At 34.8% G+C, this 25,025-nt stretch overlaps 9 protein-coding genes across 9 annotated transcripts; 6 read left to right on the forward strand and 3 right to left on the reverse strand.

Annotated features, from left to right (window-relative positions):
- Positions 1 to 1,789: 1,789 nt before the first annotated feature.
- On the forward strand, positions 1,790 to 2,276 carry RO3G_03641 (60S ribosomal protein L38; the record flags this gene model as incomplete). The annotated part of the gene is made up of 3 exons (XM_067658231.1): positions 1,790 to 1,792; positions 2,020 to 2,203; positions 2,254 to 2,276. 3 exons carry the CDS (start codon positions 1,790 to 1,792, stop codon positions 2,274 to 2,276), a joined length of 210 nt encoding a protein of 69 aa, XP_067514332.1.
- Positions 2,277 to 8,549: 6,273 nt separating this feature from the next.
- RO3G_03642 (uncharacterized protein) lies at positions 8,550 to 11,620 on the reverse strand (the record flags this gene model as incomplete). Its single annotated transcript, XM_067658232.1, has 4 exons — positions 8,550 to 9,856; positions 9,914 to 10,062; positions 10,213 to 10,237; positions 10,417 to 11,620. 4 exons carry the CDS (start codon positions 11,618 to 11,620, stop codon positions 8,550 to 8,552), a joined length of 2,685 nt encoding a protein of 894 aa, XP_067514333.1.
- A 596-nt stretch (positions 11,621 to 12,216) lies between these two features.
- Positions 12,217 to 12,942, forward strand: RO3G_03643 (uncharacterized protein; the record flags this gene model as incomplete). Its single annotated transcript, XM_067658233.1, has 1 exon — positions 12,217 to 12,942. One exon carries the CDS (start codon positions 12,217 to 12,219, stop codon positions 12,940 to 12,942), a length of 726 nt encoding a protein of 241 aa, XP_067514334.1.
- A 1,685-nt stretch (positions 12,943 to 14,627) lies between these two features.
- On the forward strand, positions 14,628 to 14,837 carry RO3G_03644 (uncharacterized protein; the record flags this gene model as incomplete). Its single annotated transcript, XM_067658234.1, has 1 exon — positions 14,628 to 14,837. The coding sequence occupies one exon, from the start codon at positions 14,628 to 14,630 to the stop codon at positions 14,835 to 14,837; it is 210 nt and encodes a 69-aa protein (XP_067514335.1).
- Positions 14,838 to 16,862: 2,025 nt separating this feature from the next.
- RO3G_03645 (uncharacterized protein) lies at positions 16,863 to 17,540 on the reverse strand (the record flags this gene model as incomplete). Its single annotated transcript, XM_067658235.1, has 3 exons — positions 16,863 to 16,910; positions 17,042 to 17,263; positions 17,325 to 17,540. The coding sequence occupies 3 exons, from the start codon at positions 17,538 to 17,540 to the stop codon at positions 16,863 to 16,865; spliced, it is 486 nt and encodes a 161-aa protein (XP_067514336.1).
- A 637-nt stretch (positions 17,541 to 18,177) lies between these two features.
- RO3G_03646 (uncharacterized protein) lies at positions 18,178 to 19,258 on the forward strand (the record flags this gene model as incomplete). Its single annotated transcript, XM_067658236.1, has 4 exons — positions 18,178 to 18,431; positions 18,494 to 18,662; positions 18,716 to 19,069; positions 19,124 to 19,258. 4 exons carry the CDS (start codon positions 18,178 to 18,180, stop codon positions 19,256 to 19,258), a joined length of 912 nt encoding a protein of 303 aa, XP_067514337.1.
- Positions 19,259 to 19,570: 312 nt separating this feature from the next.
- On the reverse strand, positions 19,571 to 21,881 carry RO3G_03647 (uncharacterized protein; the record flags this gene model as incomplete). Its single annotated transcript, XM_067658237.1, has 4 exons — positions 19,571 to 19,910; positions 19,966 to 21,252; positions 21,308 to 21,671; positions 21,731 to 21,881. The coding sequence occupies 4 exons, from the start codon at positions 21,879 to 21,881 to the stop codon at positions 19,571 to 19,573; spliced, it is 2,142 nt and encodes a 713-aa protein (XP_067514338.1).
- A 1,903-nt stretch (positions 21,882 to 23,784) lies between these two features.
- Positions 23,785 to 24,069, forward strand: RO3G_03648 (uncharacterized protein; the record flags this gene model as incomplete). The annotated part of the gene is made up of 3 exons (XM_067658238.1): positions 23,785 to 23,899; positions 23,950 to 23,985; positions 24,044 to 24,069. The coding sequence occupies 3 exons, from the start codon at positions 23,785 to 23,787 to the stop codon at positions 24,067 to 24,069; spliced, it is 177 nt and encodes a 58-aa protein (XP_067514339.1).
- Positions 24,070 to 24,394: 325 nt separating this feature from the next.
- On the forward strand, positions 24,395 to 24,571 carry RO3G_03649 (uncharacterized protein; the record flags this gene model as incomplete). The annotated part of the gene is made up of 2 exons (XM_067658239.1): positions 24,395 to 24,406; positions 24,464 to 24,571. 2 exons carry the CDS (start codon positions 24,395 to 24,397, stop codon positions 24,569 to 24,571), a joined length of 120 nt encoding a protein of 39 aa, XP_067514340.1.
- Between the last annotated feature and the right edge of the window lie 454 nt (positions 24,572 to 25,025).

Genomic DNA, 25,025 nt, shown 5'->3' on the forward strand with positions numbered 1-25,025 from the left:
TTCACATTCAGATGATATTCAGCACAAGTCATGGCGCTCAGGAACTGCCAACATCTGTCTCTCAACACTGTAGTTGATGTCCACACGATGCGAGTAATCACAATGTGTTCGACGATTGTATCCTGGTCGATTACAGCTGAAGCATAGGATAGAGGCTTGTTCTACAATTTGAACATTATTTTCCAAGCTGTTTGGATTGTTGGATAATCACAGTATATATTACAACTGTGTCCAAGTCAGTCGCAGCTCTCACATACTGCCTCTGATACTTTGCTCATACTTAAATCATTGCGCATATTGTTAGGGTTAAAGGGACAACTTCTATGTGTTCTACAACTATTTCCATACTTGTGACAGCTTGGGAATTAAATTGCTCGTAAGCTTGGTATATTTTGTGCTCATCGTAGAAAAGCTAGTGTTGTTTAAAGGTTGAATACCGATTATGTATACCTACAGGCTTGTTTTAACTTTGATGTTGTTACAAGAGAACGAAACAAGTTGGTCTCAAATGTTTATGCTCTCATGTTTTTCTAACTTTGCAAGATCTATTTTTCTTTATACACAAAACTTTTCTCAAAAAAATGCGCGAAAATACTGTAGAAAGCTTTGACGATAAACAAAAAAAGTGGACTTTTGCTTTTTATAATACTTACAAGCAACCAAAAACCTTTCAATGATAACCAAAAGGAAGCTATTAAGCAAACTCACTCTGACTGCATTATACGCGCAACGTAAGACCCAATAGATCTGATTGTTGAACTGTTGAAGAAATAAATAATTTAATTACAGCAGTGAAAAGCAGATACTTTGGTCTTGTTTATTTCGAAATTCAGTTTCTCATGATCATACGTAGGTAATTATTGTTCAATCTTTTCGTGACTCATGTCCATTAGATTAAGCATGGCGCTCAACAGATGACATCAAGAATAAAATGATTCAAGCCCAAATAAACAGTAGAGGGAAGCCAGCTTGGATCCTATGGAACACAATGGAATCCTTCTTACACGGAGGCCCTGTAATGGTATAATCTTTTGTCATTCAAGGCCTACATCACATAAGGAGACGAAAAGGAGCAAGAACCAGCATAGTAATCTCAAAACTTCGCATAAAAAGCACACTGATAACTAGAAGTACTACCTCTGCTAAGGCAAATGATGAATATAAAAACCTAATTAATTTGTACAAGGATGCATTGCATGAAGAGAAGAAAGAAAGAGAAGCACAAGAAAGAAATAAAAATTGATTGCCGATTCATGCCATGTCTCTTCTTGTTTAAGCGAGTTCTGGACGACACATATCTTGCGACTTGAGCACCCAAAGGAGAAGCACTAAGAAGATGTAAAATAAATGCTTTTTGCTTAATTCTTTGGGATCTTTTTTTTAAAAGATGCATAGTTAATATTGTATAGAATAAATAGCAAACAAAAGAAAAGGTAAATGGGACAGAGATTTACGAAAATTTGTTATAAAAAAGAATTAATATAGTGCTCTATATAACATTGACACACTGTATACACATAATTATACTTTTATAAAATATAATCAAATAAGCAACTCAAAACTTCAAGCCTTTCAAAACCTAAATGATCACGCAGGTACTTGATTCATGATCAAATGAATTTTACTGCTGAGCTCAAACTTTTTTAATGTCGGAACCAATTTTTTTTTTTTTTGGTGTCCACTCATTTGCCTTGAGAGACAGAGAACGAGCGAGAGCGAGTGGGTGCAAATGAGAGAAACGGATGAATTCTCCAACCTTCCCTCTTTTTTTATATAATAAGCTTCAGAGATGGTAAAGTGATTCATTTATTTGTATAGAAGTAACAGAGAGAAAGAAAGGATCATGTTTGAATGGAAGGATAGATGGATGGATGGATATGATTATTTAGCTGAATCTAGAAATATGCTTGAATTGAATCTATTCCTAATGTTCAACATTGAATTCTTTCTACTCTGTCTCTTACTGACTCGGTGTATGTTAACTAAAAAAGATATTAACCTATTATTTTTATTTTATAGCCTAAGCAAATTAAGGATATTAAGGAGTTCCTTGAAATTGCCCGCAGAAAGGACGCCAAGTCTGCTCGCGTTAAGAAGAATGCTGATAACGTCAAGTTCAAGGTTAGATGCTCTCGCTATCTTTACACCCTTGTTGTCAAGGACAAGTCCAAGGCCAACAAGCTTAGACAATCTCTTCCTCCTGGTAAGTTTTGTGTGCGATGAAAGGCATCATTTATTCATTCTTTGTTTTAGCCCTTGTTGTCAATGAAATCTAAATTAACAATGTTTAATAAATTTTTCAATTCTTGGAAGCAAACACAAAAGAGAGGATTATTTCTATTTTCAGGGATATATATGTTCATCATTTTTCATTTGAGTATTCGCAACAATTTTTTAGGAGGCTATCATAACTGTGAAAAGAGAGTGAATACAACAAAATAAGCCCGTGTACGAGTAGTGTTTTACTTATTAAGTAAATGTTGTTTTGATGCTTAAACTTGTGTTAAAAAATTTCAAATGATAACTGTTCTATGCCGAAACAAAGCGCGGTCTTGTTATTGTACGCATTTGATTTTCGTTTAAAACTAGCTTCAGCCGCTTTCCAGGTTGGATTATTGAAAGACTTGAACTACAAAAGTTACGAATTATATTATTAATGCTTTCTTCAATTATTATTAAATAAACGGTAGGTTAGCATCTTACTATTCTCCCGTAGTAATATATGAACAAGGTAAGATGATGCCAAGATCCTAAAGTAGTAAGTACAAAGAAGAATTGTGTGTGGCACAACAATCGGTAGAGAGATGCTTTCTCTCAAAAGTATGCTATAGAATGGAACAGGTACCTTTCGGAAGAAACAAGTTTTATAAAAGTTTTCTATGGCATGTTTATCAAAAATCAAACCTGTTTATAATGATGTTGACAGAGTGTCGGAAAATAAATTTGTGTGAACATGATCCAAATAGATAAGCTTATTAACTCGGTATAATGAACAGAGTGTCTTCTTCTTAACTCGAAAAACAAACATCTTGAACTATGATAATGATAAATATTCCGAAAAGAATGTTTTTATTGTCAATCCTTATAGCGTCCTATATGATACGCATGCAAAAATGATGACCTTACTTCCTTTATCCCAATTTTTGAGTTGCTGCTTTCGTTGGGGACCCACATATATAGAACAAAGACAGGTAGGGGATCATGATGAATTATTACTAAACTACTATTCATCATTGATGTCATTTACATGATGTTATCAAGTACATAAAAATAGCATCATACAATCTTTTTAGATAGAATATGCCATTATTAATCGTTCAAATAGATTGTATTGTACCATGTTCAGGAGATACACATAGCGCTTTGCGTGTTGATTCTGAAGTACACTAATTACACTTTCATAGCTTTACTTTATGTATCATCTAAAAGAGATGGTATCATTATTAGTTCATAGGGATCATTACTTTTGGATGCAGCACAAATGACTCTATTATGGCAATATGGTTTGTGTACAACAGAAAACAAGCTACAGCAGTAATACTACACAATTGAATGGTTTTGAAATGTATCACGAAAAGCACAAGCCTTACATAGATATAAGTTTAATGAGAAGAAGAAGGCAGTTAAACATGATCAATGGCATTGCATCAGGTGAATATAGAGGATCCAGATGGATTAAGCTTTGGTAAAGATGTATTAGATAATGTGAATAGAAAATATAATTGATGATAAAACATGTAGATCGGATGGAACAGTGGATAGTACTCTAAGTCACAATGTATGTTGTTTGTTGATGTATTATGACAAAACAAATAGTATTCTTTTTTCTTTTTTCTTTTTGCGCTTAGCCTTCTGCTTCCTTGTAAAAAAATAATTTTATGTTTGTTTACTTACAAAAGTAGGTATAAGTTAATAAAAACACTGGAATAATCATACGTAAGTTTATGTGTGTAATCATATAAACCTGTTTGTTAATACACCAAGCCATTAAGAGAAAAAGAGAGCAATAATAGGAAGCCATGTACATATTAATTGATATCATTTAATGTACGAAATAATATGTTGTTTCTATTTGACATGTAAACATTGAATATCAAAAATCGGGATTCTTGGTTACTGTCTCTAATAAAACGACTTTATTCCCCTACCCGATTTTTAATATTTTTGGTCGTACAATGTTTTATTGTTTATTACAAGTTTTCTCGGACCGCATCCGGGGTTCAGGTACAACAACAGTTGACTCAGTTAAAGCTTCTGTAAATTTCTTTTTTATGCTTGAATTCGTTAGTGCATTCTTTATAAATATGGAATACCAAATCAGCCTAGAAGTTGTTCTAGATGATGTATATCAATACTGTCCAAGGATGAAAGAAATTAGGAATTGCAGTACTCTTTGTTTTTATTATTCTTTTTAAAGCAAAATGTACACCATTTCACAATCATATACTAAAGAAAGAAAGCCACCTCCCAAACCAGAGATGTGCCGTCCTAAAAGCCCGAGTCATCTTGTGTAAAAGATGAGTGAGATGGGATTCAATTGGGGTAATTTAGTACCCTATGCAGCATCATCCTTTTCCTTCATAAGCTCTTTTTTAATATCGGCATTACTCGATTCAAGTGGTGTTTCTTCCTTTTAACAATTGCAGCAGTTTTTCAAAAATATGCATTTATGTTTAAGTCACACTCGTCTCCTTTTTTGCAAACATTTCTATGTTCTTTTGTTTATCATCTTTGTGTTCCCTTATAAGATATATTAAAAAAGCTGTATGGAATATGAGTGAAGTGTTCGGGATTGTGAAACCATATCTAGAAATTCAAACATCTTTCAAATCAAGAAAGCACTTGATCCAAAATAAAATAGAAAGTGAAACTCTGCAACGAGAATTTTTTGATGAAGTAGATGAATGCTTTATTAAGATAGATAGTGTCTTTAAGGAAAGTAAATATAAATGATTGTATAAAAGAAAGAATAAGTTAAGTTTAATTTTGGCAAATTGTATTATTTTGATGGTATATTGGTGTTGGTTCTATAAATTCAGGAAATGAGAAATATGTTTTTTCAAATTGCGATGTTTCTTCAGTAGCTTGTGTAGTATCATGATGCATTTCAATACGTTTTGTTTGTTTGAATGTGCCAACAAGTTGATTTAATATTTCACGTATTGTGTTTGATCGACGCATAGTGTTGTATGTGTAAAGGGAGAGAATATAGAGAGAGAAAGAAAAAATGAAAAGAAAAAAAAAAAAAAAAGATTGAAGTTTAGGAGGAAGGATTTTTTTTTAATTTATATTAAAAAAGGACAGAACTGTTTAAATATCAATTACATGATTTCCCAATAAAAGTAATGCCGTCGTTTAATAAAATATGTAATAATATGCTTCCCGAACTTCATCGATTAAACTTGTTTCTGCTTTCTATATGTAATTGTGATACTAAAAACTATAACTTTATATTTTATGACTTTGTGTATTCAGGGTTTCTTGTACCTAAACAGCATAAAATAACTATTTATCTACCCATCAACTGACTAGTAACAAAATAATAATCTGTAACATTGAAAAGGAAGATAATGGCTTAACCATAGGCTTTTTCTTTTGTTTATGTTATCGGAAATATAAACAAATACGTCTTGTTCTTCCAGTCTGTATACAAAGATCTTTACTTGTAAAAAGAATTTTATTGTCATGAGGGATTTACATAAAAGGAATCATTGTATTTAACAATATTAGCGCAGCCTTGTTTTTTCATCAGGTGGTATAAAAAACAAACTCAAGCCGTTGCTTTATGTATTTAATGAGATGAACTTGTTGGACTTAATTACAATACTGGGTTTGTAAAGACGTTTGTTGATCAGTATTACTTGCATCACATAGATAACAATATACTATCAACTAACTAACGAAAATTTATTTAATATAAAGGTGCTGTAATTTACAACAAAATTATTTTGGCTTTTAAATATCCTTCAGACACTTTTTATTCTCTAGTAAGCCTCATAAAAATACTAAAATATGGATAACAATCTAACAATTTCCTCTTTACTCAGTGATTAATATATTTATTATAATCTGAAATAGCATTTATATTAAACATTTACTTGAAACCAATTTGTAAATTCATTTGTATTCAATCACAGAATACTTGGAAGAGATTAAGTGAATTTCAAGAAAGAGCTTTAATCTGTCCTATATTGCTCGATGCCCTTCTTCTTTCAGTATAATCCTGAGCCTGTTTCCTTTGTTTATATAAATTGATTTGTATATTAATTGGAAGTCAATATATGCAAATCAGCTATGCACATCAACCGCAGGCAAGGATAATATTTGTTCAATGTTAAAAGCTTTAATACAAGGCCACTGATGTTTTACATTTTAACTTATATTTTTCTTTTCTGAAAAGGGTTAGGATGACTAAAAACAAGACTTTTGTGATACAGGTTTTTCTCTTTTTGTAAAACTTGTGAGAAAAACACAGTCGCATCAGCATTTCCTCCCTTCCTTTCTTTTATCTGAAAGCATATGCTTCCAAGTTCGTTATTACATTTTACAGATAAAAAGAAAAATAATCCAAGGAATGATTATTCTTCTTATATCAATACTATTGAAGATTCGCTAAGGGCTCTTTCTATATTATTACCTGGTAAGAAAACGAGAGCGATAGCAATTTTTTATACAATTGCTTACAAAATATAAAAGGCCGATTTGAAGATAGTGATCTTTGCTCCCAAGCAAGTAATTATAAAATTCGTATAGAAAATGTAGCTTATATATAAACCTTCCTTTTTTGCAATAATAGTCCTCACAGGATTGAACTTGGTGTCGTTATTTCATACGAAATTTCTTGTCCAAAAATACCTAAGGAATAGGGGCATTTATACAACAAAAGAAATCACATTTAATGAACGCTTTATTCAAAGCTATCAACACATAAAATCATTAAAGATAGCTTCTTGGATATTAAGTATCATATCTTGCACTGAGGTCATCATAGAGATGTTATTAAGCAGAAGAATAAGAAAAGGAAGGATGGATCGGTGGAAATGGATCACAGGCATTGAAGGGACAAAGTAAAATAATATTGATTCAAATTTATGATATTCAAAATATTGCATAATACAGGTTCATATTACGGCTCTTACTATTTTATGGTACAAAGAGACAAATGATACTTCATCCAACACATTATATAAGGGACATAGACCCCATCACGCTCGATTTACAATCGACTGAAGACAAACTTGAACTATCTCATTTGGACCCAAGGACAGGTATAGCAATGTCAAGCAGGAAAGAGCTTTCGCTCCAAAGTGGCAATAGTAGAAAAGGATGGGCTCATGTAGGCGAGATATTATGGAAAATTCGACCACTCGTCTACGGTAAAAGAAGACATACAAGGGATTAAAAGCGTGTTATTTATGAATATTGTAGTTTCTATGGTTTTCTTACAGCAAAGGGAGATTCATTTTGAAAAAGATAATTGTTCAGAAAAGGAAGAGGAGTCAGTAACCTGGAAACCATGGCTAGTTTCTTTATGTATTGACTTGATATCTATGGTAGCAAGTAGAATGCAACCTCAATCGTCTTTGGAAAGTGATGAATTGAAAAGAAGACATTACTTGCTGCTTTATTACCTTTTACGAGGCCCAATGTATACAAAAGTAACAAGGTAAAAAATTACGACATAAGCAAATAACAAACTCTAATACTTTTGCTGTAGATTGCTATTAGACAATTTATGTGATGCGACAGAACATAAGCCGATTATTTCTATTATAACAGGTGAAGAGAAGCTATAATATTTATCTCGTTCAACATTAATATCTTTTTTTTTTATAGCCGCAATCAATGACTATCGACCTTTTTGGGAAAATTCATACTTTTACACATCTGGCTCATAAAGGAAAGAAAAAAAAAAAAGTACACGAGAAACAGCTTTATTTATTATGTTATTTATGCTTGTGAAGGGGAATATTTAAATAACTTTAAGATCAAACACCTCCACCGCTACGACCAACGTCCTGAACACTAAGTCCATCATTAGTCTTTTTCCAGCTTTGTCTAGTTTGTTGGTCTGATTTCATAAAATGACTGTGAGCTTTTGCAGGTCTAGCTTGACTACGAATAATTGTTCCAACCAAAGCAATCGTTGTTACAGGAAATACGAAATAATTAAAAAACTTTCCAGGCATATTTGTAAATTAAATAGAAAGAAAGAGAAAAAAAAGAAAAAAATTGATATAAATACGTTCTAGTAAAAGCGTGAGAGATTTATGCAGTTCTTATTTTTACAGCGCCGAATTAAAGATGTGCAAATTTGACAAATTTCAATCTGCTTATTATTGGTAAGCAAATATACACTATTTGTGGTTATTTTATAAATTGTATTACTCTTCAGAAACTTTCTCTTTTCGCTTACAACCATCTCATAATATAATCGATTGTACAGCATTAACACTGGATTTTTTTTAATTCAATTAAAATGATGTTTTTTTATTTTATATATAAAAAAAAAAAGAATAATTTACACAAACAAAAAAGCAAAAAGCTATTTACATGTCAGTACCACGAGCATGTTCAACAATAAATCTAGCGGGCACACGGCCCAATTGATCACGAGTAGGTCTTAATTGGCCTTCTTCAATTTCAGCAAATCGTTCACCGGCAAGTACATGTTTCTTCAAACCACTGTCATCTTTCTTTCTACCAAGTACATAATCCATCTCATCCTTGGCGGTATTCAAACCCTCTTGTACTTTTTTCTCAGCCCAGTAGATATCCTGTTGAGCAGAGTCCTTGACAGAGGCAAGACCACTCTTGACTTGCTCAGTTCCCTTTTCATACCAGCTCTTGGCTTTATCTTCAGTCTGGTTCTTCCAATAATCCGCATTATCAGAGACTTCCTTATGCAGTCCATTAATACTACCACTCAAACGATCCTTTTGATAATTGTATTCGTTGCTTGCCTCACGCTTTACACGAGCGCCTAAATTTTGGGCAGAGTCATAAGCATCATTGGCTTTGTATTTGATTGACTCTGACTGATCATTCACATTGTGTTTTATACGATCAGCCTCTGCAGCAGCAGCATCCTTAGAGTCTTCCCATGCACCAGAGAGTCGATGAGCATCTCGTTGAGCTGTATTAGCTGTATCTGCCTTGGCATCGTGTAGTTTGTCTTTAGCATCGTTCCAAGAGCTTTCAGCCTCCTTTGATTTAGACCAACCAAAGAGGTTCGACCAAAAGGAAGAAGTTTCATTAGGTGAATTTGCATTCAAGGAAGGCTTGCTACCATCCTTTGAAACACTCTGGGCTCTCATTGTGTCTTTTCCAACGAGACCACTGGAATCATGTGTCACATCATTGGCATGACTTTCCATATCCATCTCTCTCTCTGACTTGGTTTGCTGACCAGGAGCTGCCTTTTCAGATACCATAGGGTTACCAGTCGAGTGAATGATGTTGTTGGAACCAGAGGAAGATTGAGTTTGGTCATCTTTGCCCATTGGAGACTGATTCGTCTCGGCCGTCAAATTTTCATTCTTGTTGGATTGACCAAATAGGTTACTGAAAAATCCTTCGCCTTCATTTGCTGAAGCAGCAGCAGGAACCGTGGGGCGCTTGTTATCATCCTCTTTATCCTTGCTCTTCCAATTATCCGTTGCCTTTTCTGTATCTTTACCAACACGCTGGCTACCATCTTCTCCTTCACCAGCAACATTTTTTTCAATTTTATTTTCCCAACCTGATTTTTGTTCTTCAGAAGAAACTTTTCCTTTCACAACATCGTTATTATCGGCTTGATTTTTTATCATTTCGGCATGTTTATTGGCATGTTCTCTGGCATTTGTGACAGGGTCTTTTTTTTTTAATTTTGTGAGATGAGCGGATCAAAAAAATAATTTGTAGTACTTACTCGTCTTTGGATTTTTCAAGAAAGTATAAGCAGCAACACCCAAGACAGCCAATAAAGCACCAGTAACAAGGCCATCTCTAGTGTTACTAGAGCGAGTTTCTGATGCTGTAGTAGTACGTTCTGCTGCAGTAGTATGTTGTGCTCCAGTGCTATAAAGACGTCGCTGGAGTTTAATTGATCGAGTGATACGAGAATACATGATAGATAAAAATAAAAAAAAAACAATATATAAAAAAAATATAAAACCTTTATATGCCCCATACATACAGCATGAATCTTTGATCTAATTCTGACATCACTTTATGGATAAAGAGTGTAAAACCCCTTTGTTTTTATTTATCGGGGATTGAACAATAGATGTCATGATTGCAGAATATGTTTAAATGCATTATTTGGGGCTCCAGTTAAGGAATCGAGTAAGTGGGGTGATTGGAATTTCGAAAAATGAGTAGCCTATGACATAGGATTAGCATTGTATGTTATGTATTATTTATATTGCATACCTTTTCCAGCAATAAGAATATTGAGAAGAGGTTGGAATAATTTTTCATAATTCACTGTATCTGATAAACCAGACTGGCCAATGGACCAATGCTCTGTCTGAATTCCCCAATTGAGCATATCTTGTTTAGAGAAAGTACAAGGAAACATATCCAAGAGTGGGCCAAAGATATCAGGCCGGCTCTCGGGGGCAGCATTCATATCCGAGATTAAATAGTAAATTGGGTAACGATTCTCCACATTCTTGTGATAATCCACACAGGCATCCAACAATTGACGTCTTTCATTCACATCTGTCACAGGGAATCGACGGTTCCTTAAAAAGCTAGATAACTTTGAAGGCTTAATTGGCATCGCAGCTGATACAGCTTGGTTGATCGGAATATCCCCAAAGATTTCCAAAACAAGCGCATCCATCATTTCCTTCTTGGCTCCTTTGTCAAGATCATCCAAACTAATCTCAGGTAACACAGTGTCTTTTTTACTACCTAAACTTTGAATTGCGTTTGCATGAGCATCCAAGTTGGCGAGCTTTGTTAGATTCAAGATCATGGTGCTGTATTCGAATGGACCACCCAATGCATCCACAATCTTATCAGCCTGCTCTTTCATTGTCTTCATTTGATTGGGCACATTAAAATGTGTCTTCATCATTGCCTTTCGTAAAGCCATCTGGATATCAGTGGGTGGGGTTTGATAGCGTGCGGCGGAACTCAAGGCGCCAAACTGAACAATTTTAGTATCCAATGCACGAAGCTGATCTTCATAAAATACGTATTTCAGGGGTTCTTTTAACTTTTTTTGGGACTCATTCCAGAAATGACTTTGGATCCACTGATAAATACCTCCTCCATTCTTCTTTTTCAGCGCCTCTTCAGCAGGATCGACGTGCTCCCAGTCAGTTCCATTTTCCTTGAAGCTCATAACATCTACGATCGTCACATCTTCAGGGTCAATGTTTCCCCCCAAGGCTGATTCGTCTACTCCCCAACCATGACCTTGAGTACGTTCGATAATACGAACACCAAAATCACGTTTGATAGACTCTAAATCCATCACACTTGACCAAGGTATCTCAGTCCACTCATTAATAGTTTCGCACGGTTCAAGTTGAGTTCTCCAGCTCTTTTCGTTGGTGGCGCACAGTCTAGAAAGAATACGTTTGTCTTGTGCCTCGTAGCGCCTAGCAAGATCTTCAAATGGCATCCAAGGATAGACTTTATTAATTCTTAACATTGGCGCAATGATGGTACGGTTGGTTTGTAATGCAAGTCGGATGCCGTTTCTAAAACATTCTTGCTGTTCAGGAAAATCGCTAAAAAAAACTTTAATAAAAAGGACATCATCTTCTTAGCGAAAAGTACCTGTGAGGAAACCAAGACAAATACTTTTCTTCATTAGAATTAGCTTTTCTTGCTGGTTTTTGTACAAGAGGTGAATTGTTTGTAGGTGTTGTTGTTTTGAAACTAGGAAATACACTTGAACAAAAGAATGCAAAAAATATAATGAATAAGAAATAATAAAGTAACCGGTGGACCTTAATCATTTGTTTGTGCGAAAGAAAAAAGAAAAAGTTTGGCTGTTCTTTAATAAAATAAGAAAAACAAGAATCCCTTTTTTTGAAAAAAATACAAAAATATACAATTTTATTTTTAAATATAAATAATAATTTTAAATTATACAAGTGAAAGAGATATTATTTAAGCAAAGGTAGATTCAAGAATGATGGCAGTGGCGCGGTAAGGATCGACATTGGAAGCAGGTCTACGGTCTTCCAGATAACCCTTTCCTTCCTTACCAACATGACGGGGAATACGAATAGAGGCACCACGGTTGGCAACACCATAGCTGAATTGATCAATACGACCAGTTTCGTGTCTACCAGTCAAACGTTGTTCGTTGTCTTCACCATAGACAGCAATGTGTTCAGCGTGACGCAAGGCCATCTTTTCAATAGCCTTTTCAATAGCAACAATACCACCTTCTTGACGCATTTCTTCAGTAGAGAAGTTTGTGTGGCAACCAGCGCCATTCCAATCACCCTTGATAGGCTTAGGGTGGATAGAAACAACGATGCCAAAGTCTTCAGAGACACGTTCGAGAAGGTAACGAGCAGCCCAGAGTTCATCACCCATGCTGATACCTTCACAGGGACCAACTTGGAATTCGAATTGACCAGGAGCGACTTCAGCATTGATACCAGAGATGTTGACGCCAGCGTACAAACAGGCACGGTAGTGAGCTTCGATGATGTCGCGACCAAAGATCTTACCGGCACCTACACCACAGTAGTATTTACCTTGAGGTTCGGGGAAACCATGCTTGGGCCAACCGTAGGGCTTACCGGTCTCGGGATCAAAGAGCATGTATTCTTGTTCCATACCGAACCAAGGCTTGGTGTTAGCATAAGTGTCCATCACCTTCTTGCAGTGGTGGCGGTGATTGGTGGCGTGAGGAGTGCCATCAGGGTTGAAGGTCTCACAGATCACAAATTTGTTGTTGCCACCACGGAAAGGATCAGCGTATAAGGCAACGGGCTTCATGATGATATCAGAATCATGACCTTCAGCTTGGCCAGTAGATGAACCATCATAGTTCCATTCAGACAATTCATCAGCAGATTGAGGAACAAAGTCGATGGTCTTTGTCTTACTTCTTAAGCCGCCATTAGCATCAATCCAAACATATTCAACTTGGACGTTGTTCTTTTGATCAAGGGAAAGGTACTTTTGAAGAAGAGCGGTGTTGGAGACAACGGCCATTTTTAATACAAGTGGAAGAGGATAATTTTTGATGATTATTTTCTGCTTGCCTTTTATATAAAAAATGACTGATTTTACACAACCACTAAAAATAAAGATAAGATGAGTTGTGTGTTAGTCACAATTTCTATATTTGGTAGAAGATAAGGGAAAAGATTTGGGTTTTTTATTTTATGTTTATGTGCTTTTTTTTTATTGTGCACAAAAAAACAAGGGGGCAGCGAATGATTGAGAAATAGACTTTTCTTATTGTTTTACTGTTTTTTGATTTTTATCCAAATAGAAGAATAGCGTTTTAAACATAAATATTATCTCACGTGCCATTTAGATTCATATCTTATCTTTTTACTCTTCAGCGTCCTACCCCGCCCGTGTGTCCAAATTATACCGGCCCCTCTCTCTCTACTTTGCTCAAAAGAGGACAAGTATATTTTATTGATTAACTAAACCAATCAGACGGTTGATAGATTATCCCAAGCTCTTCCCCTTATTCAATCTAATCAACTATCTTTGATTGTATTACAATCAACTCAAAGGGCTGTCAGATAAATAGATAACGCACATCAGGGACATCTCTATTGATGAAGGCCATTTTTTTATTTTCCCCTTCTCTACATAAAACATATTCCATTGCTGTTGTCAAGATAATAGTTGTCATAGTGATGGTTGTCATGATGATGATTATTTAAAAAAAAGTATTCATCTATCAAGACCATTTGACTACAGCTTAATATTGATTCCAGCTGTAGAGTTCTTTTTGATCTGATCTTTGAATATAACATGATTGGACTTGATGAAGGATATGCTTGAATGAAACCTTACATGTGATCTTCGGAAAGTAATTGCAAAATGTATAAAAAAAAAAAGCTTAAAAAGTTCGTTTTGATTTACACAAATGATACATTGATATTAAGTAGAGATTGGAGTTGATGTGATAACTAAACTTTTGCTTAACTGCATATTCATTCGCTCGCATGACCCTCACAGGAAAACTTATGGTGAGTACATAATAGTCACTTTATCATTTGCATATTATTTAGTTTAAAATGAAATGACAATACTTAACTAACTTCACAAACTCAAATACTTTTGTATAAAGTTGATAAAAAAAAAAGATACTGTGCTTGATTGGGTAAACAAACCATCTGAATTTTCTCTTTTCTTGTAAAGATGGGCTTTCTTTTTTGCTTTGATTACTAAATTATACTATACAAGTACGTTATGAGGAAGGATAGCTATTACCCGGTGTTGATTGTTATTAGGATCATGCCATTTTAATTCTCCTTTTTTCTTGGATATCAATAAAGAAACTTTATATAAATGCATTTTGCTAAACAAAAAACAAAGACAAATTGATTTTTAAACTTAACATCAATTTCATCAGCTCATATTACTTTTGTTTCTGTAAGTGTATTAGTTTTCACTTTAAATGTATTGCTCTTCGCCAAAAAATGGCCGCTGAAAGATATTCTGAGGATGTAGTCAAGATGGTGATTAAAAGAGCTGTTACTAGCCCATGTACTAAAGTGAGAAACTCGGTGGCTAAAAAGCAAACACTTGATGATGATTACTTGGATACTGACACCAAAGCCTTGATTCAAGATTTTTTATCAATGTACCCAGAAGACTATACTTTCTTTGAAAGACTTTATCTAGTATGATGTGAGGGTTCACCCTGTCTACCATTTTAAAGTATTTCTTAAATTTTCACAATTATATGAAGCACTATCGTTCGATCAAGAGATGAGAGAATTCAAATCGTTTGCAGTCTATCCGTTGTGCACAACATACATATCCTCATACATCACAATCAGCACAATGATTACTAATTATCATGTACTAAGCGCAAAGAATCGCAAGGATGCCAAATTTGATATCTAAGCAAGATGATAAATCTTTCTACCAAAGCATTCAAGGCACCAAGCAAGAACAAGTTGTTACACTTTCAAGGAGCGCTTAAAACAGATGCTGTCAGTGTTTCCATATTGAAACAAAATATTGATACAAGATATCGCCAGAAGAGTAACGTTGAAACAAAACCAGACCAGTCCAGTGTTATGAAAGGATCAATCAGTAAAGTTACCAAGGACAAAGGCAAACGTATCAATAATATTATGTCAAAAAATCAAAATTCAATAGTAAAATGGAAGAAGATGGATTCACCCCTATTGAGAACTTAAGCAGCAAGAATTTACTAAAGATGAAAGGCAGATGAATTCTTATAGATCCTGGTAGACGATATAGCCTGTAATGTATGAAAGAGACTGGTACGGTTGAAAAAAAAAAAAAAAAAAAAAAAAAAAAAAAAGAAGTTTTCCGATTCACTTTTTGTGAGAGGAGCAAAAATTCAAGACGCTATCACTATTTAAGGAAAGAACTGAAGACAGCAATCATCCAATCTGTCAAGCTTTTATTAGCGGAAATCTCTTCATCAACAGTGGATCAAGCCAAATTTGTCAAACATCTGCAAGCAAAGGCAAAAGTGGAGCTGATATTGAAACAGTACTAGGGGAACGAGATGTTTAATAATGTGCCGCATAATTTTTCTGGGCCCATTAATTTCAAGGTAACTGACAGTGGTGACTCATATTATGGAAATCAACTACTATCTATCCCTCGGATCTGTGGCATCCTGCCAGATATTGATAAAGGTCTTGAAGAATGTCTATCATCAAGAAATGATATTGATGAATTTACCCATCATTTGCAGCTTTTATTGTCCGTTTGCCTCGACTTGATGCCCCTACTGCAAAGAACATGAGATGGAACGGTTTAAGAAAGTTCAGAATCCGCGAAAGAAGCAAAGAGCAAAATGAAAAGCTATCAAGTAAGATGGTCTCCTGCGATGATAATCATGTTAATTCAAAATAACGATACTAACCAATGTATTATTAGCTGCAAGAATGTTAATTACTTAAAAGATGGAGAAAACGCGATTTTTCAATAAAGATACAGCGGTAGTTCTTAATTTTGGCTTAATTCTGAAGTCATTGAGGGAGACAGGCGCAAGATCAGCGTGATTTGAAAGGTCAAATAAAAGAAACAATCCCGATGACAGTACCAGTGCTGCCAACAAAAAACAAACTTAATCTACCCTGGTTATCGCTAGAGCCATTTTATGCAGGTAAATATCTGTTTGAACAACCGTCTACAAATCTTTTGACTCGTGTACATAAAACAACAATGAAATATCTATTTGTTTTGTGACATGTCTCGAAAATTTTAGATTGTGCAACCTAAAATTATAAATCGTCCATTTCAATTTTTGTAATCGTTTAATTTTAGGTTAAAATCCTGTAGGTGTATCAGAAGGTAATCTGCGGATAGTAACTACCAAGATGGAATGATTTTTTTTTATTTTATTGCCTCATTTAATGAAAAAGTCTTTGGTAAAATGGTATTAAGTATATTACTCTTTATATAAGCATTATCGTTGGACACATACATACATGGAAGGGGATTTGATTTATTTCTTAAGCTATATATCATTGAAGGATATACAGATCTCGCTTTCGGGAGCAAAGTGAAGATAATGCGCGTATTTTACATTTAGATAATCGTAGTTATCTTGTGCTGGGATATGTTGTGAGAAATAAAATAAGGAATCTATAAGCTTGCATTAATTTAGTTATGGGATATATTTGAAACATTTAACCCCAATCCTTTCTATATAAAAAAACCATACATTATTTATTGTAATGTTTGTCAACAAAGTGAGGGGTATAACCTGACAACTATACAATAATTACATATTGTTATATTCATAAGCAGATAAATGTTTTGATTGGCGATGATTTACTTTAGTCGAGCTGGTGTTGGTAGTTAATAAAAATGTCTTTGGTAATAAACTCATCATTCTTTTTACTGTCCAAAAGGTAAGATTTAAAGGAAAGAACATACAGGTAGCTAAGAATCCTTTTGGTCTGTGTTCAAGACTATAGCAGATAAATTGATCAATATCCTGTACTTTTTGATCAAGGGCCATAAATTTTTCTTCTGACCAGTTACGAAATTCGACATCTCTTTTTTCAAACTTTTTCATAGCCTTTGTTAATTGTTGAATGTTTGGTGTAATACCATTCGTTACCTAGAATGAAATATAAACAAATAAAAAAAGAAAATCATTGTAAAACGTTTGCTTTTTTTACTTGTCCCAAGTCTTTTTTAGTTGCAAATGCTCTTCTTAAATCATATAATTCCTCTTCTATTAAATCCAATTTTTTCTGTAACTTATTGACTTCACTTTCGCTCACTGACATTTCGCTTTGTAGAAATAATGTTCGTTCACGCAAAAGAGCCATCATATGAATCAATGGTTTCAAACTGGCGGCTAAGACAAAAACGGTAATATTAAATGAACTCATGTACTTGTCATGATTATTAAGAAAGTGTCGGCTGCAATAAAGAGTGTATCCTGCAATGGCTGGTGAGAAAATGACCCAGACAAGGCCTATTAATTCATGGTGTTTTAATTCTTGTTCTAATGCTAGCTTCTTCTTTTCCGTATTGGATTGGTTGTTCAATCGACGAGATCTTGCACTTTCATAATAAGTCCATGGTACTACAGATTATAACAAACATGAACGCGTCGTATATTAATTGAGAGCACACCATACCCGTAATCCATTTATAGACATAATAAAGAACCAAAACTGTCAAAACAAAGTCTCCCCAATCCTCTGCACTACCCACAATGAATGCTCCTAAAGTAGGAATAACAGCTAAAAGAATCGGCCATGAAATAGAGTTCATGGTTATTCCTTCACTCTTTGATTGATCTTGATGCTTCATTTTTTTTTTTTGACGAGTGAAAAGAAAAAAGAAAAAAGAAAAAAGAAGACGCGGATTTTTGTTGATCTTTTTCATTATTTATGCAAAAAAAAATAAAAGTTTGAAACACATGACATATAAACCCTCCCTCATTTTTAAGCGGACTTATAAGCCACACGCGCATACCTCTGTTTGTACTTGCCCTTTCTAATTTTTTTTTTTTGTTCAAACATGCCTGCATCACTCATTTCACCTTCAGAAAAAAGTTATATTGAAGAAGGCATTCAACATGATTGTCGTGCTGATGGTCGATCCAGACTTGAATATCGTCACATGATTTTAGAAACAGGACTTTTATCACAAGCAAGTGGAAGTGCACGATGTCGTTTGGGAGAAAGTGACGTACTTGTGGGTGTCAAAGTAGAAATTGGCGAGGTTGAGCGTAGTCAACCTAATAAAGGACGTCTTGTTCTTAATGTCGAATGGTAAATTATAGAAATAGAGAGAGATTTGCTTGGTTTTGACAAAATACTGATACATATTGTAGCTCTCCAAGTGCATCTCAGCAATTTGAAGGACGTGGAGCGGATGAAATAAACAACTCGTTGACAATGGCTATTGATAGAATATTTAATGGGCCTCAAAGTGGACTTGATCTTGAAAAACTATGTATTATACCAGGACAACAATGTTGGGTGATTTATATTGACGCTATGGTAAAACATAAGGCACACACTTTAAACCTACCCGAAAGCTAAAACTGTAATAGGTTATGGATGCCGCAGGTAATCTTTTGGATTGTATTGTCATGACAACACGTGCAGCACTTTATAATGCTCGCATTCCTAAAACTGAAATTCAAGACTTGGGTGAAGGCGAATATGAATTTGAAGTCATGGATGACGTTGAAGACGCGGAGCCTATTGTTGGTTGGGAAAATTTGCCTATTTCTGTCACACTCTACAAGATTGCAGATCGATATATTATTGACCCCACTATTCTTGAGGAATTGTGTTCTCAAGTCACCTTGACTGTTGGTGTTAATAAAGATGGTGCTGTTTGCGGCATACAAAAAGGCGGTAATGGAAGCATTGAGCCTAGTTTATTAACAGAAATGATACAAGTAAAGCAAATGCATATGAATGTATATTAGTTTATTTATTTTGTATTTATATAGACCGCAACCGCTTTAGCGAAACCTCTGATACAGCAATTGGATAATAAATTAATAGCAGAAGAGAATCATGATCAAGAAAATAGAAGACAAGGAAAACCCATTGAAAAGCTTGGATTCTTTGCTGCTGTGATTTAAATTGTGCGTGTGCGTGTGCGTGTGTATATAGTATAAATAAATCAATCTTTTATTCTATTCAATGTCTGTTCACTTCAATCGATTATACTTTTAATATATATTTTTTTGGGTTTATTTTAAAGAATAGTAATAATAATAAAATATAAAAATAAAAAAAAAGAGAGTTTTTCTATGTTGCGTATATATATTTTTTTGGAGTGGAAAGGGGTCTACGTTGGGGAATTCCACTTTTTTTTTCATAAATTTTATGTCTTAGTTGTGATTAGCAGAGGGACCGCTAATACTAGCTCTGGATTTCTAAAGATTTGAATATTAGACTTTGTTTACTTTAATTTTTATTTCATGACTTACACCATGACGAGGAACTTTATAAGTATCATCAGGTACTTCTTGATTTGGTTCATCAGCATTTCTAAAGTCTTCAATAGTCTTATATTTGCTCATCAATTCACTCATACGATCGCTAAACTTGAGCTTTCTCTTTTGCTTATCTTTACGATAATATTCATAAGCCCAGAACTTTTCAAGGCCATAGAGATGTCCTCTATCATAATCGGCCAAGGTCAACTCTTGGAAATCTTGGAAGAGTTCCTTGCGATAAAACTTTTCGAGACCATAAGAATAGAATCGGAAAAGACATTCCAAACCGTATCTATATAAAGAAAGAGTGTTATTATATTCACAAACATGCAAGTACACTTGCTTACCTGTAGTTTTGGTTGGCATCTTCAACAGCCAATCTCTTGAATTCATTATACATACGCTTGTTGAAGTGATCACGCAAGAAGTGAGACCAGAAACGGAACAAGGTGTTCATTTCTTGTGAGTGACCAACACCCAATCGTTTACGCTCTCTTAATGCCTTTGCATGATACTTGTGATACTTGTGTTGAACAAAGCCCTTTTCACGCAATAACTCATGACTGGGATGTTGGAAAGTACCAAAGGAATGAGCCATATCGACTGAAGTAGATAAAAATCCTTCAGTAGCTGGAGACTTACCATAGCTAGTGGACAAAAAGTCATTGGGATTATAGTGATAGGCTTGGTCAGACAAGACCCAACCAACATGACCGTGGTCAGCTCCACCCTTACTACTGCGTGTAGGCGTAGTACCAAAGAAGGCGGAACTAGGAAGAGATTCAGGGCGAACGGCATAAAAGCGAGGGGCTTTGTCGTTCTTTATGGGCGTAGCCTTAATGGTGGCAGAAGAAAGACCGAGCTTGTCATTTTCTGATGCTTTATCGCGAGACTTGAGTTGTTCAAACTGCTCTTTACCCACTGAACCCACCTTGGTGTTGTTTTGAGTTGACTTGCGAAGTCCATTTTCATATTGAAAGAGACCTTCATTGATCATGTCCGAGATATCTTCATTGATCTTGGCACGATTATAGTTGGTGTGAGTGCGATCTTGTTTACGTTGAGTAACAATCATGATGCGAGCCACAGTCTCGTCGTCCATCTCGAGATCCTCCTCATCTTCCTCTTCATCTTCTGAAAGGTAATATTTCTTGACCGTATCTGTACGGCTACCATCTGTCCAATCATCATCAAAGTCAAAAAGATCATCGTCATCACCCTTGACTTCCTTGGCAACAGACTTGCGGCGTTCGCTAGGTACACCAGAAGGAAGTAGGCTGGTACCAGCCAAGGAAGCCAAAGTAGGTTGAGGATTGGGAGGTGCATTTTGTTTAGCAATCTCGGCTGCTGTAGGTCCTGATTTGGTAACTACGGGTGTTGAGACAGGCTTAGGACCGGGCAATACAGAAGGCATTACCCACATCTCCCATCCTTCTCTCTTGCGAAGCTTGTCACCCTTGCGTTCAACCACTTGACTGTTATCAAGTGCTTCACGAATCAAATCAAGGTCGGTTGTCAATCCTTTAACTCGGTTGAAGTTGGCAATAAAAGAAAGATCGATAAAACCATTGGAATCCATTTGTTTACGTAAAAAGAGATCTTTACAAAGGTTGTCAATGCTGAAATAGTATTCACTACAAAAAAAAAAGTCAACACAGACTATGGTATGATACAATTTTTGGCTTTTACATTTGTTGCATAACATAGACCTTCATAGTCTCTGCATCAACAGTAACAAAAGCAGGTGCTTTACGATAACGTTGAAACATAGGCTTTCTAGAACGAGGCTTACTTGTATGATGATGGTTGGATGTTTTCTTTTCTTCTTCCTTCTTACTATTTTCTACAGGCTTTGTTTCCTTTTGTTTAGATGCTGTTGTTACTCGACGGCCTTCTGATTTTTTATAACCAGGACGTCTGCGACGAGGCGCATGCACAATGGTGGGTGTCAAAGGTTTCCATTGTCCTTTGCTCTTCACTTTAGGAGCTACTAATTTCTCAGCTTCTTCAGAGCTATCATTGTTGACAACAGCTTCTTTAGGTGCAGGCCAATCTATACATCAGGTTGGAAACAATTCCTTTTTTTTTTTCTCCCTAAATTGTTTTAATTACCAGAAGACTGAATCTTTTCAGTTTGGATTGTTTCATTATTGATTTTCCAAGCACTTTTTTCAGGAATAGGTGCAGGAACAGTTTGCTCTGGTTTAGAATCTTGAGCTACTTTTTCGACAGTGCTTGGTTCGTTGGTGGGCTTATTTTCCATTTTGATAATGCAATAATAATAAGAAAAAAGTTACTTATTTTCTCTCTTTTCTTTAACTTGCACTATTCTGTTGGGTAATACAGATTTTATAATTTTCCATTTTCCATGTCAAAAAAAAAAAGTATGTGGCTTGTTGGTTTCAAATGTTTCTATATTTGGCAACCTATTTTATTTGCACTTTGTCTTTCTATCTCTTTATATGATTGGAGACGAGTGGATAAGGCACGTGGACTGTTATTATCAGAAAACACTTTTCACTCAATAAATTTTGGCGCATTCATTTGTTTTTATTCTACACAAACTTACCATCAGTTCACTATTGAGTAACTATCCTGGCAATTTCTAATGAGTAGCTAAAAAAAGGTACCAGCATAAAATACAAGCTTCTGAAACGCACTACTAAGACATGTGGCATTATGTGTTACAGCATGCCTATAAAAGCAGCATTCATTTTGTCTGTTGTATCCCTTAATTCTTTCATCTTATCTCTTATTATTTACATATAGAATAATCCATTGGTAATGAATGCTTTTCTAATTGCATTTATAGTACGATTTTTACACTTTGACAGCAATTTGATATTTGAGTTGTTTTCTTTCTTAATATGATTTAGTGATTGATATTCAATGAGGAAACTTTTGTATTATATTTCATTATTATCAGATCATCTCATTATTGTGTATGCAGTATATGCTGTGTTTAGATATGTTTACCACAATAAATAAAGATACTGATAAGTAGCACAAGTCTGTACAAGACCAAGGCCTTACTAACTCCTGGGGCGCTAGAAAGCCTAGCCTTAATCTGAAAAAAGTGCATGGGACGAGTAACAGCAGAAGATATGATGATAAAGTTATATGTTTAACAAGTATACGATTTTTTGTAGTTATTTGAAATAATTTTTGAAAAAATTGATATACATTTTGAGTTCAGGTTTTTCATTTTCTGTTGTTGTAAAGCATAAATATATTTATGATTCAAAGTCTCTGCTAAGCAAAACTATCGATATATCTCTTAGTTCATAGGCATGCTGTAACACATAATGCCACATGTCTTAGTAGTGCGTTTCAGAAGCTTGTATTTTATGCTGGTACCTTTTTTTAGCTACTCATTAGAAATTGCCAGGATAGTTACTCAATAGTGAACTGATGGTAAGTTTGTGTAGAATAAAAACAAACGAGTACAATTTCTCCTGCAGCAGTTACAATGCAAGAACTCCGATTACTATTCTGCTACCATACAACAATCACTATCTACCCATTTTACGAAAGAATAAAGTTCTTGTATATGATGGCATGTCTGCTGACTTCCTAGTGGGAAACCAAGCTATATCTTGCTCATCCATCCTAAGACTTTATCAAGAATATTGTATATAGTATCTCAATAGGCATCAATAGCTAAAATGCCTTTTCCCATACAAAAGTTTTTTGGGTTGCCTTTGAATCGCTTGCTTACATGCCTTCCACAATCAATAATGTGTACTCTGCCGTGTTTCCATCGCTGGCCAGTTATATGTCCCATCCTCCATGAACTTGAGAATTGGCAATATAATAAAGATATTAGTGACATTATTCCTCTCGATCTTCGATTTTCTCCAATGTCTCAAAAGTTTTCATTACTAACCATGAATGCTCTTTAGATTTTTAATCACACTTTTCATTTCTCTCTCCTTGTTTATCATTGATCCCAAGAGAATTTTTTTTTTCATTGAAATTGAACTTGTCCGGACAGATGTTGTGTAAACACCCCGCGGCCAACAGAATTTTTAAATAAAGTCCTGCATTAGAGGATCTGTTTAAGTTGTGACGTAATATGCTCACGTGATTCAATTTCCGCCTTCTGTTTGCCCCTGCTTAAACCCGAATTTTTTAATTCTTTCTCTCTCGCTTTAAGTTTATTTAAAATGTTTGGATTACGCAAGTTTGATGTCCCAGCCTTCCGCCCTGTCGTTCCCTTCATTGCTGGTGGTGCTGTCGTTCTTTTTTTGGTCAGCAAGGCTCAAAGTGCCATGATTAACTGTAATTGTCCAATTTATTTCGATTAAAAATTACTTACGACTTTATTATAGCTGATCAATACAGAAATGATCCCAGAAACCCTGCCTGTAAGTTTTTTTTTTTTTTTTTTATTACTGAGAAATATGTTTTTAATTATTATTGTAGTGGCTTCCGGAAAGAAAGCTCATTAAACAACTTTTTATATACAACCCTATATAACGCGTATACACACATGTCAACAAATGATAAAAAGGAATAAATAGTTTTTGCTGTAAATTTAGTGCGAATGAATTAATAGTTTGCAGATTTGTTTTTCAACAGTGAGGGAGAATTCGGCATTCAAAGATGTTAATGTAGAATGTATAGCGAGTATATGAGTTTGTTTTGGATCAGGTTAAATCCAAGATGAGATGAGCGAATATGTTCTTTTGTAATGAACATTTGACGTAATTCAATATGTCATATAAAAGATAGTGACGTTTGCTCTTTTTTACTTTTTTTTTTAAGTAATAAAACATGGCTTTCAAGGTTATGAATAAAAATAAGGCGAAAAATAAACAAAGATATTAAAGCATTTGTTAATAGTGTGTCTCTCAAAAGGTAGCTCAAGCTATTGACGCTGAACTTATGTCTTCTTCTGGTGGTTTTTCTGTTGACCAGTTAATGGAATTAGGTATTGTATGGCTTCAATAGAATCTACTAAATATTAATAAAGAAAACATGTAGCTGGCCTAAGTGTTGCACAAGCCATTCAAAAGACATTTAATCATAAAGACAAACCTCATGTTTTAGTGTGTGTTGGTCCAGGTAAAAAAAAAGGCATAAAAGTTTATGCATAAAGATAACAAGGTATATATAAAAAGGCAATAATGGAGGTGATGGGCTAGTAGCAGCAAGACATTTATTTCATTTTGGATTTAAACCAAGCCTTTATTATCCAAAGCAACCCGAAAAAGATCTTTATCAGGTAAATAAACAATAGATGTGTTAAAAAAGGCTTACAGAAATACTAGCGATTATTGATACAATGTAAAAATTTGAAATTACCCATTCACAAAGACTTTGAATCAAAGTTGATAGAAGAGGCTGATGTAGTATTAGATGCCTTGTTTGGATTTAGTTTCAATGGCGACGTACGGGATCCATA

Source organism: Rhizopus delemar, genomic scaffold (genome assembly GCF_000149305.1).
Source record: "Rhizopus delemar RA 99-880 supercont3.2 genomic scaffold, whole genome shotgun sequence".
Classification (NCBI taxonomy): Eukaryota; Fungi; Mucoromycota; class Mucoromycetes; order Mucorales; family Rhizopodaceae; genus Rhizopus; species Rhizopus delemar.